Source organism: Triticum aestivum, chromosome 3D, assembly GCF_018294505.1.
Source record: "Triticum aestivum cultivar Chinese Spring chromosome 3D, IWGSC CS RefSeq v2.1, whole genome shotgun sequence".
NCBI classification, from domain to species: Eukaryota; Viridiplantae; Streptophyta; class Magnoliopsida; order Poales; family Poaceae; genus Triticum; species Triticum aestivum.
This window is the reverse complement of record NC_057802.1, coordinates 342864370-342880464: the sequence shown is the minus strand read 5'-3', so window position 1 is coordinate 342880464 and position 16095 is coordinate 342864370. Positions and strand designations below refer to the sequence as shown.

General features: G+C 47.0%; 2 protein-coding genes across 2 annotated transcripts; both read right to left on the bottom strand.

The window, feature by feature from the left end:
- Positions 1 to 5732: 5732 nt before the first annotated feature.
- Positions 5733 to 6473, bottom strand: LOC123076289 (uncharacterized). The gene has a single exon (XM_044498619.1). The coding sequence runs from the start codon at positions 6471 to 6473 to the stop codon at positions 5733 to 5735; it is 741 nt and encodes a 246-aa protein (XP_044354554.1).
- A 1210-nt stretch (positions 6474 to 7683) lies between these two features.
- Positions 7684 to 9736, bottom strand: LOC123078776 (putative receptor protein kinase ZmPK1). Its single transcript, XM_044501382.1, has 2 exons — positions 9203 to 9736; positions 7684 to 9128 (listed from the first exon to the last, which is right to left on the bottom strand). Exons 1-2 carry the CDS (start codon positions 9729 to 9731, stop codon positions 7873 to 7875), a joined length of 1785 nt encoding a protein of 594 aa, XP_044357317.1. The 5' UTR covers positions 9732 to 9736; the 3' UTR covers positions 7684 to 7872.
- Positions 9737 to 16095: the final 6359 nt, after the last annotated feature.

Here is a 16095-nt window from a genome sequence, read left to right as displayed (position 1 = left end):
CGACACATGGCAGCGGGTGAGAGCAGCCCCCATGTGATCGTTGGGAAGGCTCGCGAAGGAGCGCTCCTCAACTAGTTGCTCTCGCTTTGCATGCGACTCTTTCCCGTTTTCCTCTCGTCCCTGGCGGCTGGAACCCTAGCCGCCGCCAGGGGAGGCCGGTCTTTCAACGCCGCTCTCCGGCGGCTCCCCTCCGCCGGCGACCTCGGTCGTCGGTGGTGAGGCGGGTCGCCGGATCCACGCGTGTGGATCGCTTTTACTCTCTCGTAGTCTAGGTTTTTAGGTTGTTCCTCGTCTTTACTTCGACGGCGACGATGACAATGCTGAATAAAGATTCTTCGGATCCTTACCTGACGAGGCCATCGGTCCAATGGTTGGGGATGAATTTGGAAACCAGCATGTTCAAGTAAGGATGGCGTGGCGGCGGCGGCATCCTCGTGGTGGACCTGTGTCCTCGGGCTCCGCCGTTGCGACGGCGTTTGCTCCAGCGTCGGCGTGGAGCTTGTAAGGTAGTCCAGGAGCGGATGCAGATTGTGGTCTGCGTCGACGACATCTGGAAGACGGAGCATGTGCTGGGCTCGTGGTTCGTGGATGGCAGATATGGTTTCCTCCTTCGGCGTTTTAGTCGTGGTGGGGTGCCAGATCTGGAGTTCGATGGCGTGTCCGGGGTATTGCCCCGGTCTGATTCGTTCAATGGTAAGGGCTTCACTTTTGGTGAGCCACCTTGGAGGTCCGCAAAGCTGCATATCAGCGATGGAGCCGCGTCGAGCTCGGGTGAGGAGGTGATTCGTCATTCTTTTCTTTGGTGGCTGTTGTGGTGGTGCCGGAGGTAGGTGACGGGTGTTGGTGTCAAGCTCAGAGATATTCTGCTATCTTTTCAGTTTTGTCATGTCGGTCATTACGTGACTTGTACTTTGTTCTTTATGATATGAATGAGACATGTATTATCATGAAAAAAAAACTAGTTGCTCTCACAAAGCTGGCCCCAGGCCAGAGGCATGGGATAATTTAAAGGTTTTTCCAGGGGCCCAGGCTCAGCCGGGCTAGCCCCAAGCCCAGCTCATCCCTAACGCACGCACGCACGGGCCTGTTCTCGCGGACTCAAAAAGAAAAACACGCGCCGCACCCACGATGTAACCCGACTCAGCTCCGCAGCTCGTGCAGGCGGCCGTCGCCGTCCCCGCGGCCCGCGGTCCCGGTCCCGGCCTTCCCCAGTTTCACGCTCCCCGCCGTCCTGCTCCTGCCCGCGCGCGCCCCGAGCAGGCCGCCCGCCGGCGCCGTCCCCCGAGCTCAGGTCCTGGCGCCCTCGCCGTCCTGCAACGCTACAAGAATGAAGAATCTTTATCATTTTGTTGAGATTGAAAGAAGAACCTATCATGGTACGTACTCCCTTTAATACAAAGTTGGGTCATCTATTTTGAAACGGAGGGAGTATATGTTAGGCTTCCGCTACAATATTTCTCACACAGGATCAAGGATACAAGAATTCCGGCCGGTTTGGGGTTCGGTGGAGGGAGAAAGGGGGGATCGAGAGAGAGAGCCGCCGCCTAGCCAGTTACATCCACGCCGTCCTCCGCAGGAGGGGAACCGGTGATACATAACCCTAGCGAGTGGTGTCCCAGACTTGGGCCGTCAGCCGGCTGTTGGGCTTGACTTGTCGACGGGGCCGTTCCGGCCCAGCGGGTGCAGCAGTAGTTGAGGCCCCAGCGTCGGTGGTGACCGGGCCAGGGGAAACGGAGGCCGTAACACCCCCTCCTCCTGGAGACACAGCTTGACCCCAAGCTGGTGCCCGGGGAAAATGCTGTCGAAGGTCTTCTGAATCCTCCCAGGTCGCGAACTCTGGTGGTTGATCGGTCCAGCGCACCAACAGCTGAGGCACTTCCGAGCGGCCGCGTTGCACAGTCCGGCGCTCCAAGATCTCCTCTGGAACTGGGCTTGCCGCTGCTGCTGCCGGAAGCTGGTCTTGGACTTGTTCCGTTGGCGGGAGAGCTTGACGTAGCTGAGAAACATGGAACACCGGGTGTATCGAGCTGGAGTCTGGGAGTTGTAGCTTGTACGCGACCGCGCCAATGCGTTGAAGAACCTTGTACGGCCCGAAGTAACGGAAAGCCAGCTTCTGATTGGCACGAGTGGCCACCGAGCGCTGTACGTACGGTTGTAGCTTGAGGAAGACCCAGTCATCGACGGCGAACACCCGATCAGATCGACGCTTGTCGGCGGAATCCTTCATGGTTTGGCGTGCGCGGAGAAGATGCTGACGGATCAGAGCCTCCATTTGCGCACGGTCCTGCAGCCAGTCAGACAAGTCCGGGGAGGTACACGCGACGGGGTCGATGATGCCGAAGTAGCGAGGCGCACACCCGTAGAGAACCTCAAATGGCGTGGAGCCCAGAGCAGAGTGTGGTGAAGTGTTATACCAAAATTCAGCAAGAGGTAACCAGACATACCATTTGGTAGGGCACGCATGAACGAAGCAGCTAAGGAAGGTCTCGAGACACTGGTTGACCCGCTCCGTTTGTCCGTCCGTTTGCGGGTGGCGCGCCGTGCTCATCCGCAGCTTGGTATGAGTGAGACGGAACAGTTCCTTCCACAGGGTGCTCGTGAAAACTGGATCCCGGTCAGAGACAATGGACTCGGGCAGCCCATGGAGCTTGTAGATGTGAGCCACAAACGCCTGCGCCACTTGGAAGGCTGTGAATGGGTGGGATAAGGCGATGAAATGGGCATAGCGAGAGAACTTGTCCACAACCACTAAGATGGAGTTGCAGCCAGAGGAGCGGGGAAGGCCCTCCACGAAATCCATTGTGATCATCTGCCATGCTTGGGTGGGTACCGGGAGTGGCTCCAGGAGGCCGGGGTAACGAACCCGTTCCGGCTTGGCCTGCTTGCATATCTGGCATGCCTCCACGAAGAGCTTGACATGGTGTTTCAGTCCAGGCCAGGTGAACAAGCGGCGAACTCGTCGGTAGGTTGCATTAAATCCAGAGTGACCCCCAATTGCTCCTGTGTGGAGCGCATCCAGTACTTGTTTCTGCAAGTCCACATTGTCACCTAGCCAAATGCGCCCATGTTGCCGAATAATGCCTTCCTGTAAGGTATACCCATCAAGGGTGCCTTGCTGTGTGGCCAAGCGAGCCAGCAGGCGTTGAGCCGCAGGATCGCCATCGTACCCTTGCTGGACTGCCTCAAGCCAGGCTGGTACTGCAGTGGTAATAGCTGCCAAGTCGCCCTGGGGAGGCCCTGGTACACGCGAGAGGGCGTCTGCGGCGCGGTTGTCAACTCCTTTCTTGTACACAATGCAGTAGCGCAGTCCCAACAGTTTAGCCATTATCTTTTGTTGCCACGGAGTGGCCAGGCGTTGATCTTCCAGGTGGATGAGGCTTCGCTGATCGGTATGCACAATGAACTCATCGTTCTGGAGGTAGGTGCGCCAGTGATCCACTGCCATCAGGATCGCCAGGCCTTCCTTCTCATATGTGCTCAGGAGCCGGTTGCGTGGCCCCAACGCACGGCTCAAGTACCCGATCGGGTGCCCATCCTGGGAGAGTACTGCTCCAATGCCTTGATCTGATGCGTCTGTCTCCAGCTCGAAGGTTTTTGTGAAGTTGGGTAGCGCCAGCACCGGCGCAGTAACCAGCGCCTGCTGAAGGGCACGGAAAGCACCGTCTTCGAGGTCTGTCCAGCGAAACACGACGCCTTTCTTGAGCAAATCTGTGAGTGGTCGACTGGTGACTGCGAATACTCGCACAAACTTGCGGTAATACCCTGCCAGGCCTAAGAACCCACGCACTTCCTTGATATTGCTGGGCACAGGCCATTGCTGAACGGCCAGAATGTTCTTGTGATCGGTGCGCACACCATCCCCACTGATTTCATGGCCCAAGTAGACCAATTTTGGCTGCGCGAAGGAGCACTTGCTAAGCTTGACCTTCAGGCTGTGTTTCTGCAGGAGTTGGAAGACTTGCTGGAGCAGGCTGAGATGCGAATCTTCGTCTTCACTATGTATCAAGATGTCATCTATGAAAACCAGCACGCCCTTGCGAAGCAGTGGTGATAGGACAATGTTCATGCCTCCCTGAAAGGTTGATGGACCTCCCGTCACACCATATGGCATCACCTTGAATTCGAAGTGCCCGTGATGCGTCTTGAAAGCCGTTTTGTGCTCATCCTCCGGCCTCATGCGGATCTGATGGTAGCCTGCTCGTAGGTCCAAGCTTGTAAACAAGCGGGAGCCTGCCAACTCGTCCAAGAGTTCCTCGATGACTGGTAAGGGGTAACAATTCTTGATGGTTACCGCATTGAGGTGCCGATAATCGACGCAGAATCGCCAAGTGAGGTCTTTTTTCTGCACCAGCAATACGGGAGATGCAAAAGGGCTCACGCTGGGCTGAATGATGCCCTGTGCTAACATCTCGGCCATTTGCCTCTCCACTTCGTCCTTCTGTGCTGGACTGTGTCTGTATGGGCGCAGATTCACTGGACGTGCTCCGGGAACCAGCGGAATCGAATGGTCAAACGCTCTCTGTGGCGGCAGCCCTTTTGGCTCTTCAAACAACACGCCATACTGCTCGATGAGATTCCCAATTGCTTCCGGTAATGGGGGCTGCTTCATATCTTGCGCAGTAGCACATAGTTGGACCACCCTGGTGACTGCCTTTTTCTCGAGCAGGTGATGCAGTTCCGCCCCTGAGATGAGATCACATCGAGTAACATCAGCACGGGCACCGCAGAGGTGCACAGGAACTCCGTTGCGTTGGAAATCCATTGTTTTCTCCAGCCAATGCACCCGCATCGGACTGTGGCAAGCCAGCCAATCAATTCCCAGTATCATATCATAGCATCCCAGGGGCAAGACTTTCAGGTCAGTGGCGAATTTGACCCCCTGGGAACGCCATTCGCACTTGGGTATCTCCAGGTCACTGCGAAGAACACCTCCATTAGCGACGCGCACCGATAGTGGCCGGCGCGCGCTCTGGACCCCTTGCAGGTGATGAGCCAAGGTCGAGCTGACAAAGCTATGAGAGGATCCAGAATCCACCAACATCAAAACCTCTTGGTCCTGCACCCAGCCGTGCAACCGCATTGTTGTGGGTGATTCGGCACCTTCGAGGGCTTCCTTGGACAGAACACAGCAGTCCGCTTCGCTCGGTGCTGTTTCCTTTTGCTCTTGCTCGGTAGGCTGGCCCTGGAGCATATCAATGAGCTCTTCGACGACATGTAGTTGAACCGTAGGGCCGCACCGGTGCTCGCGACTCCACCGCTCGCCGCAGGTGAAGCAAAGGCCCTTGGCACGACGATAAGCACGGAGAGCCGCCAGCTTGTTCTCATTAGAGGTGGACTTGTTGTTATTGTCGTTGTCGCGGCGACCCTCTCGCCGCGCCTCCGGTACCCCGACGCCTGGCTTCGGCGGGGGTAGTGGGAGCGGCAGCGCCGTGCGCGGCGTGGCGCGTCCAACCGCTGGTAGCGATGGTGGAGACGAGTGACGCCGATCATCCCGCCGGAAAGAGTCCACCACCTCCTCCTGCAAACAGGCGAGATCCACAGCAGTATCCAGAGTTTGTGGTCTATGCAAAACAACAGCTGCACGAATATCACGTTGCAAACCCTCCATGAACTGGGTAACAAAAATGCAGGATCCCAAGAGGGGTGATGTGCTAGAAGGTGATGCATAATTTGAGTAAATTGCTCTGCATATTCTGCCACTGTGCTCGTTTGTTTCAACCTATTAAACTGCCTTAACAGGTTCTGGAATTCCTCACGCCCAAACTGGCGCAGATCACGGCAGCAAAACCCCCCCAATCCTGATAATGCAAGTGAGCTTGGGAGGACTGGAGCCAAGTGAGAGCCCCATCTGTGAAATACATGGCGGCGCAACTGACCCAAGTGTCAGGGCTAAGGGTGCAAACGCGGAAGTAAGCTTCACATTTAAGACGCCAAGCCTTCGGGTTCGTCCCGTCGAAAACAGGGAAATCGAACCGCGGCGGTGGTGGCAAACGGTGATATCCCCGGTCCCCTGAGAACGACTGCTCGCCATACGGAAGGAGATCGTACGTACCAGTGGCCGGAGGCAATCGTGGGGAGTGAATCTCACCCACCGATTTCCCCCGAAGATCATGTGCGACACCGCGGCCATCGGGCCCGTGACTGCCGTCACCGCGAGCGTGTGGCTGCTCGCCTGGTCGATGGAGAGACGTGCCGGCCATGTCTGGAAGCAGAGGCGGCAGGTCGGAGAGGCGGACCGAGGGCGCCGTTTCCTTCAGCAGCGCCGGATCCGGCGCCTGCGCGGCCGCTGGGCGCGGTGCCTGGATGTGTTGGCGAAGATCGGTCACCTCCGCCCGTAGCTCGTCGACGGATCGCTCGATCGCCGGGCGCCATCCTTGAAGCTCGAGAACCACCGGGTGGATCTCACTGATCTGGGCGGACATGCCGCTGATGGCCGCCGTCAGGTCCGCCAGAGCCTTGTTGATCTCCTCCATAGCACCTCGCCGCGTCTGGATAATAGAGGGGAAACGGCCGGCCAGATTGATGGTGGAAAAGAAAAATTGGGGGTGGATCGGGACGGCTCTGATGCCACTTGTTAGGCTCCCGCTACAATATTTCTCACACAGGATCAAGGATACAAGAATTCCGGCCGGTTTGGGGTTCGGTGGAGGGAGAAAGGGGGGATCGAGAGAGAGAGCCGCCGCCTAGCCAGTTACATCCACGCCGTCCTCCGTAGGAGGGGAACCGGTGATACATAACCCTAGCGAGTGGTGTCCCAGACTTGGGCCGTCAGCCGGCTGTTGGGCTTGACTTGTCGACGGGGCCGTTCCGGCCCAGCGGGTGCAGCAGTAGTTGAGGCCCCAGCGTCGGTGGTGACCGGGCCAGGGGAAACGGAGGCCGTAACAGTATATACTTGTTCCGTATTTTCAACAGTGCCTTTCGCACTGTTTGTTGATTGTTCTTTTAATATGTACTACAACCTTGGTAATTCATTGCATCAGCATTGGGACCATAGGGCAGTAAGGCCCAATACACATTTTCACTCTTTCTGAACAGGAAGCTAAATCAATCATTTTTGTTACTCCAACGATTGTAGATATTCCGAACTTGAGCAGTGTTCTGAAAGATCAGTTAAGCTGATACAGTTATAAGTGCTAAAGTTTTCCCATATTGCCGGAAAAAATAATTTGGCCCTGGTGCTCGATTTGTACTTTCTACCATTGCGACTAATAATGTAGTCCAAGGATGACTGGCTCACTTTACTGATTATGTTACCAGCCGAAAGTTCGACCATAAATTAGTGCCAAAATGTAGTGGTTCCGTAGTACTAGATCGATGGACCATTCAAGTCAGTATTCCACTGCTAATTCAGCAAGACATTGATAGCTGAAATGATTTGTGCTAGTATTTTAGCTACTAGCAAATTTTCCTTTTGAGTTATCGGTCACATTTATCAGTATCTTATATTTGTACAAGATTTCAGTGAGTGAATGTTGTCAGGTGTTAACTGGCTACTTGCTAACAAGAGTCACGCGGTCTCTGGTTGCACTGAAGGGATCTCGAATGGAAGAACGGATTTTTGAAGAAACAGCGGGAATCTTTGGAAGTTGTTACATGCTCTAGAAGATCAAACAGTTATGCAGACTAAAATCTTCTTTTCTTTTCTTTTTTTTCTGTGAGGAAAAACTATACAAATAAGCCCACTATGTTTCATGCAAGAATTCATATAGACAACATTCAATACAGTGCAGTTAGTGTTCCATCTACAGAAAGATTTATGCAACACACAACCTGACATTTTCTCTAGCAACATTTTCCTCTACTTTCAAATATCAAGCAATATACTAGACCAATTCTTCTTATTGCAATTGATACACTGTTGTTTATTGCCGGTCACCATGAGTAGGCTGGGTGATTGTCTTCATCATCACATGCCAGTAGAGCTTTTACAATTTCATTCATTGTAGGTCTGCTGTTTCTTTCTTCGAGACAAGCCAATTTCACCATTACCGCCACTTGCTCAGGATTGAAATGGCCATTCAGTCTAGCATCGGCTATAACCTTGACATCTCCACTCTCCAGCAATTCTTTAACTGCATGCACAAACTGTCTAAACTCCACCTCTTTCCCATCCACTGTAATCCCACTTGAGATCCTATTTCCAGTCACAATCTCGAGAAGTACAACGCCATAACTGTATACATCAACCTTTGCGTCGATCGGCAAATTCAGTGCCCACTCTGGCGCCATGTAGCCCATTGTTCCTCTCATGTGGGTGAGATTGAAACTGGAACTGTCTCTCTTTGAGAGTTTGGCTAGTCCGAAGTCTGCTATCTTTGCTTCGAAGTCTCGGGTCAGGAGTATGTTCTCTGGCTTTATATCACAATGGATTACCCACTCAAGGCACTCATGATGGAGGTATGCCAAGCCTCTTGCTGTTCCTAGTGCTATTTTGAATCGTTGGCTCCATGCAAGTAATCTCTCAGCACTTACATTACCAAATATAAACTTGTCAAGTGATTCATTCTCCACATACTCGTACACCAGCAGTTTGTGTTGACCCTCAGAGCAAAACCCCCACATCCTTACTAAATTCATATGGTTGATCCTTCCAATTATATTCATTTCTGCCCAGAATTCCTCCTCACTATGTGAAACGCTAGTTAGTTTCTTCACTGCCACCACTCTCTTATCTTCAAGTACCCCTCTATAAACAATTCCCGAACCCCCTCTTCCAATCTCTTCCTTGAACTTTCCAGTTGCTTCCCGTAATTCCCTGTAGATGAACATCCTGAACTGGCTCATCACAGTCCTATAACCTTCTTCCATTGACTTAGGTATATTTTGCTTGCTGTAAAGAAACGACCAGCTTGTACCGATAAAGAGCAAGACTAGGGCTCCCAGTATTGCTGCGAACACATAATAAATTGTATAACTCTTGTTGACATCATTCATTCCATACATACTTGCAGATCCTTGTACAACCACTCGAATATCCGGATTGCATGTGATATGAGACTGTCTGGAGATGCTCATATTCTTTGGCAGTTTGACATAGTTGTCGCCAGGAAAATTTGTGGAGCTGTAACCATTGAAGAGTACAGCTTTGGTGTAGCAAAATCCAGATCCTGCCTTGTACTCCCTCCGTTCTAAAATAGATGACCCAACTTTGTACTAACTTTAGTACAAAGTTGGGTCATCTATTTTGGAAAGGAGGGAGTACGTGAGAGCTGAGCAGGAGCAAATGTCCAAGCATGTCTTTTTACATTCTTCAAGTGAGACGGACACATTATTGGTAGCAATGTATCCGTCGGTGAAGAGAAGCTTTCCCACAAATTTGCACCAGTGTAGTCTTTGATTATGAGGTTGCCGGTGTCAAGAAGGGAAACCACCGTGCCCTCGCCAGAGCTTGTCTTGCTCTCCCAAGTCACGGTGCCATTGACATCAGCGAGGACCAAGTTTCCATTATGGTTCAGAGACACCATGGAACCATGGCCATTCACCAAGGACCTGGGGTTTGCAGACCATACAACAGTCTTTTCCATGGTGTTGGTGAACCAGATAGAGAAGGAGAATGCATTCTCTCCAACTTCATAGAAGCCGCAAGAAAAATCATCATTTGGTGAGGTAAGGAAGGTCTGCCTATGCTCTTCTACAGATAAGGATGAGCGAGTGCTTAGCATCGACTGAGCATATGAGCATGGCAGAGCGGTGAGCAATGGAAGAATGGTAAGGAAGAGGAATGTGTCCATTTTTCTTGGTGTTCAGCGAGTTGTATGGCCGAGGGTACTGCTTCCATTTATGCTTGCTATTTTCATCATGTATGTATGCATGTGGTCCTAATTAATTTCCCACTTGCTGCGAAGGCCCTTTCATAGAGTCCAATTTGAACTCATGCTTCAGTTTCTTGGTCTAACATGCGAATAGGTTATTTTTTTTCTTTATGATGATTCTTATCTCAGTCAGTCGTGGTGGCTTCTAGACAGAGAGGACTGCGATGGGAATTTTTTTTTGACATTTCCTTTTTAGGAAGTTTGAAGTCCAAATTGACGTTAGCTGCACGGTGCAAAATAGTTTGTCCCATGGTTTTATTACTGATTTTTCGCAAATTATGATTGTCCTTTTGTTTCATATTGGCCTTCTTTTCTGAGCATTAGTTTATTATGGACCTTGATGATGTTGGTACTGAGCTAGTTATGAGATGCTAATCCTTGATTGAATTGGTGTCAGAAGTTTGTTAGTGACAAGCTGGCATCACCATAACCTTTCTTCTTCTGGGCAACGATGATAATCATTTAGCAAGCTTGAGCTACATTTTATTTGTGAGTGTGTTTATGTTATGCCGTCTTTGACATGCTATGGTAGCTATTGCCCACTTGAAGAGGTGGACAACTTGTTAGAAAAAAGAAGATGAGGTGGACAAGCCACAAGTGGTTAGGCCGCCTACCTAATGCCCTGATAGCCATGGTGCCACCGATCCTTAGCATGGAGCCATGGACTTCTGACCGGGTAGCTTGGCGTTATCATGGTATTGTCACTGTCCCCTGATATTGATCATTTATTATATGTCGTGCGATGCCAAATTAAAGATCATGCCTGTGTTATTTTTATTCTGTTTCTTCTGGGAATCTTCTTATACTTGCGTGCAAGGCAAACTAAATGCGTGTTCCTCACACTAGGTTCCTATGTATTGATATATGATCATTGTATTGAAGCACTTCGCTATGCTTCTCTATCTTCCTTCAAGAAATTTGAAGTAGCATAAAAGTTTCTTCACGTTGGATAGGAAATGCAGGCCTTAATCTGGATGATATCCTTGTGACTTCCCAGCTGTTAATTCTGGGTTGCCGTTGTGATATCTGGGCTCGGCACAAATTCTTGGCCAAACTTGGGTTCTAGATGGAAAGGAAAAGAAAAAAAACATAAAAAAATATATATCGAAATAACCAGTCAGGAACCATCTAGAAAGCTCTAGTTGCCTTGCCGAAAGACTCATTCAACCCCACTGGGATGGCAAGGGAAGTTAGCTGATGGAGTACTACAAGGACCCAGTTTTGAGAAATGGTTCGACTGGTTATTTTGATTGTTTTTTCTTTGTTTTGTTTTCCTTTTGTTTTTCTTTTAATTTTTTAATTTACAAAAAATGCTCGCGAAAGTAACTTTCAAAGGTTTAGTTATGAAGCCCTACCCAATGGAATGTTCCGTGTTCAACTAGAGAATGAGACCCTCTTCCTAGGCTATATTTCAGGAAAGATCCGGTCTAGTTCTATACAAATACTGATGGGGTATAGGGCCAAAATTGAAGTGAGCCCTTATGATTCAAGTGTTTATATAAAATGTTTGGAAATCTCGAAAATTGTTGGAATTTTTAAAAATGTTTGAATTTTAGAAAATGTTCATGTTTCCAAAAAAATGTTTGATAATTTAAAAAAGTGGTAACCTTAAAAATGTTTGCTTTTTTAAATAAAATAAAATAAATGTCCGTGTTCGCAAAAAAATGTATGCCTTTTATAGAAGTGATTGTTCAAAAAATATTTGTGTTTCAAAAAGGATCTCATTTTTCAAAAATTGTTCACAATTATTTACTCAAATATATTTTTGAAAAATGCTCACTTTCTAAAAATATGTTTTTTTTCGTGTTTTCGCAAAATCCCAAATGAAACCAACCTGTGGTTTGATGGTTAGGATGACAATGGTAGTCTTGGCCCACCAGGGTTTAGGTCCTAGACTTGACATTAGTGCTTGCATTCTCTTGGATTTATTTCAGACCTTTCGGCAATGTGCGTTCAGTGGGAGTTGACGTTGGCGACATCGGCAATCTCAACATGATATGTTGGCTCAGTCTCTTGAAGATGCTCATAAGGATAAGATATGTGTACGTGTTTCCATAGAGGTGAGTGTATGTGTGTATGTATGAGCATCTGCGCCTGTATTGTCTCCAAAAAAATCCTAAATGAAAATTGTAGAAAACAAATCGACTCGTACATTATGCCGGTTGGCCACAGAATCTATATATGGGCCGGCCCAGTCAAAGGTTGCCCTATATCAGTTGGCCTATTTTGTGTGAATAGGGGCTCCCCTCTAGCTAGATACGCTCTTAATCTAGCACCTGGGCGTCATGTGTGGTTTGGCCAACCACATGATATAAGCATTATCCCATTTTCTGTGGAATTCGATCAATAAAGAACTGGCTTTCCCTTAAAAAAAATCAATAGGGGGAATATACGAGCCAATATGGAGCTCCTAATCGGTGTTTAAGACGCCAAAATAAGGATGCAGTTGTGTGTGTTTTTAAAATGTACATTGTGTATTAAGAAAAAGTAGACATGTGTTGAAAATGATGTAACTGCTAAAGAACCCGACAAAAAAAACAAAAAGTAAAGAAAATAAACAATCATAAGAGAAACAAAGAAAATCAAGGTATAGCAACAAAAGGAAAAGACGAAAAACCCCAATGAAAAAAAATCAAAGTAAAATGAAAAGAAAACAAAGAAAATCGATGAAAGAACAAACAACACCAAAGACAAAAAATAAAAGGAAACAAAAAAAAACGAAGAAACGTGCTGAGCGCACTTGCAACGACCGCTAGGAACGGCAACGATCAACCGCAGTGAGCCAGCTTGCTAGTGGTCGCCCTCTCAAAAGAAAATATGCTAGTGGTCACGTGTAGGCAATTCCTATCCGGAATCAATACAGGTGCCATGGAACCGGTCGAGCGCACTTACAACCGCACTGAACTGGACATGTGCCATGGTGGACCACATGGAACGAGCGCAGTGCTATAATTTTTTTAACACAGTACAGACGCAAGCATTCATATACACGCTCATACACTCGCCTCTATGAACATACACGCACATCCTACCCTATGAGCACCTCTGAAAAACTGAGCCGGCATATCATCTTGAAATTTACGAAGTCACCGTAGGCACCTCGTCATCGACGGAAACATCTCTTCCCACTGAATGCGCATCGTCGAAAATCCTGAAATAAATACAAGCACCAGGACTTGAACCCTGATGGGCTGAAAATACCACAGTTCCTCTAACCATCCAATCACAGATTGATTTGCCAATGCCAGAATTTTCAAACAACAACCATCCACTGTATCAGTGGTGCTGGCAAGGATAATCAAGGAAGCAAGAATTTGGCACGCCGCCGGTCGTCGCAGGGCAAGCTTATTGCTGTTTAGACCAAGAAAGCCTGACTAAGGGATAGTGCTAGCGGTAGTTAATGGTGATTGGCCCATTTTTTACGCTCTTGTAATTTCTCTGTATGACGTTTCCCTATAGCCTCCACATTTTCAATGAAAAAGCTGCGCTGACAGCACGTTGACGAGCGTTTTTTCGGAAGCCTTTCAACGATCATTTGGGAGTGAACTGAGAGCCCATCACTTGGCGCTTAGCCGTCGCTATGTGTCGCGCTCTAGGTGCTCCCTAAAAAAATATTTTTCCACACGCGTTTTCGGTTGTTTAGACGGTTTTTTGGCTTTTTTTCCACTGATCTTTCTTAGCTTTTGGAAAAATAATAATTTATGTTTATTTTTGCGTGAAGAAACACATTTTCTTTTTTTTGAGAGGCAAGGCCGGGTTGCTTGGAAATGAAGAAAAAACATTTTTTTCCTTCCGTGAGAGGCACGGTTTCGCTCTGCGAGAGGCATAGCCGTGTCTCTCGAAAACGGGAAAAAATATGTTCTCTTTTTCTTCGGTGAGGTACGGTTTTGTTTTCGCAAGAGGCACGGCCGTGCCTCTCGAAAACGAAAAAAACACATTTTTTTTCTTTCGTGAAAGACACGGTTTTGCTTCCGCTTTCTTGAAAACGAAAAAAAATTGTTTTCTATTTTTTCAGTTAGAGGCACTGTTTTGCTTCCGTGAGAGGCATGGTTTAGCTTCCGTGAGAGGCACGATTTTGCTTCCGCGAGAGGCACGGACGTGCCTCTCGGAAACAAAAGAAATGTTTTTTGTTTTTTTCTTTTAGCGAGAGGCACGGTTTTTGATCCGGTTTTTTTCATGAATGAAAAAGTTCATGAAAATCTATCAACATGAGATCTAGTTTTGAAGATCTCGACGCAAGGGATCCAATTGCAAAAAAGGTTTGAGATTTAGACGCACGGTTTAGAAGATAAAACATTTTGAATAAACGGATCAACGAAAAAAGGAAAAACTCTCAGGTTACGACAAGTGACACACATGCAACGCACCACTTATCGCAACATGAGAGGTGGAAATAATCTTTGAAAAAAGTACTCCACAAATTATGATATCGACTTACATAAACCGCTAGGAATGGCAGCGACCAGCCACGTTAGTGGTCGCCTGTAGGCGATTCTTATCCGCAATCGGTACATGCGACATGGGACCTCTTACTTAGGGGCACTGTTATGTGGCGCCCGCTGCGACGCCTACAAATTATAATCTTTTTTAACATTTAGTAATATTTTAAATATATATAATACAAAAAGCATTTTGAATATTTTTTGTAAAAAGTTAATCATGCATTGAAACATGTTAAGTGTGTAAAGAAAAGTATTAGTCATATGTACGAAAAATGTTTGTTACAACAATAAATGTCATGTGTTTAAAAAAATGTACGTGCCATTTAAAAAATTATTTGTACAATGTAAATTTTTTTTCGCATAATTCAAAAAAATGTTTCATACATTCAATAAATGTACATACCATTTAGAAAATTGTTTCACGAGTTTAGAAAATGTTTTCCTGACATTGTCCATAAAAATGTATACAATGTAAAAAAATGATTCATACTATATGAAATATGTTTCATACTATTAAAAGAGATACGTGACATTTCCAAGAAAAATCCCGGCGATTCATAAAATGTTCGTGACATTTAAAAAATGTGTATAGAATGTAAGAAAATGTTCGCGTAGGTTAAAAAATGTTTGCGAACCAACCTGTGGATCAATGGTTAAGATGATAGTGATATTCCCAGCCCACCAGGGTTCAAGTCCTAGACTTGACATTGGTACTCGCATTATTCCTGGATTTATTTTAGACTTCCGGCAATGTTCGTTCCTTGGGAGGAGACGTTTCCGCCGACTATGAGACATCTATAATGACTTCGTAAACCTCAAGATGCTATATCGGCTCAGTCTCTCAGAGATGATCATAGGGTAGGGTGTACGTGTGTGTGTCATACGGATGAGTGTATGCTCGTGTATGTGACCGACTTCAATTTGTACTGTGTTAAAAAAATTGATATTTGTATCCACTAAAAAAATTGCACAACTTGTATTTTGGAAAAAATGTTACCGTGTGTTCACAAAGTGGTCAAAACATGTAGAAAAAAAGTACATCATGCATTTGAAAAAAGTCCAAACTGTATCATAAAAATTTATTCACATGTGCTCTAAAAATGTACATTGTGTAATAGAAAAATAAGAAATGTCTGAAAAAATAAAAACAAAAAGATAAGCGTAAAAAGGACAAGAAAAACAAGAAAGAAACAACAAAAAAAACCAAAGTATAACAAAGAAAGGAAAACCAAAATAACCAATTAGAAAACAAAGAAAAATGAAGGGGAAAAGGGAAAACTAGAGAAAAAACGAAAAATTAATAGAAAACCGGAACTATGTAAACCTACAACGAAGAAAAACCAAAAACAACGAGAAAACAAAAAAAGAGTGCAAAAAGAAGAAATAAAAGAAAACCAGTGAAAAAAATTAAACAGAAGGAAAAAAAATGAAAAAGAAAACCGTTGCCATTAGGTGATTCTTATTGAGAATCAAAAGTAAGGGTCCCTAAAGAAAATAGAAATCGGCCAGGGCGACATATGAGGCATTTGTTGGGAGCAACTAACGAACGACTACTCGTCCGAGAGCTCCACAAGGGTCTTCTGGGGTGGGCTGAGGGTGCGCCACTTAGCACGCTCTCAGCCGGCGTCACATGTCGCGCTCTGGACGCTCCTTCTGGTTTTGATTTTTTTTATATTTTTTCGCGCGCCATTTTAGCTTTTTAGATGTTTTTTTTTACTTTTTGATTTTTCACGGTCTTTCTTAGGTTTTGAAAAACAATCTTTAAAAGAATATTTTTTTTGCCCGAATAAACGCGTTTTTCTTGCTTCCGCGAGAGGCACGACTGTGCCTCTCAGAAAAGA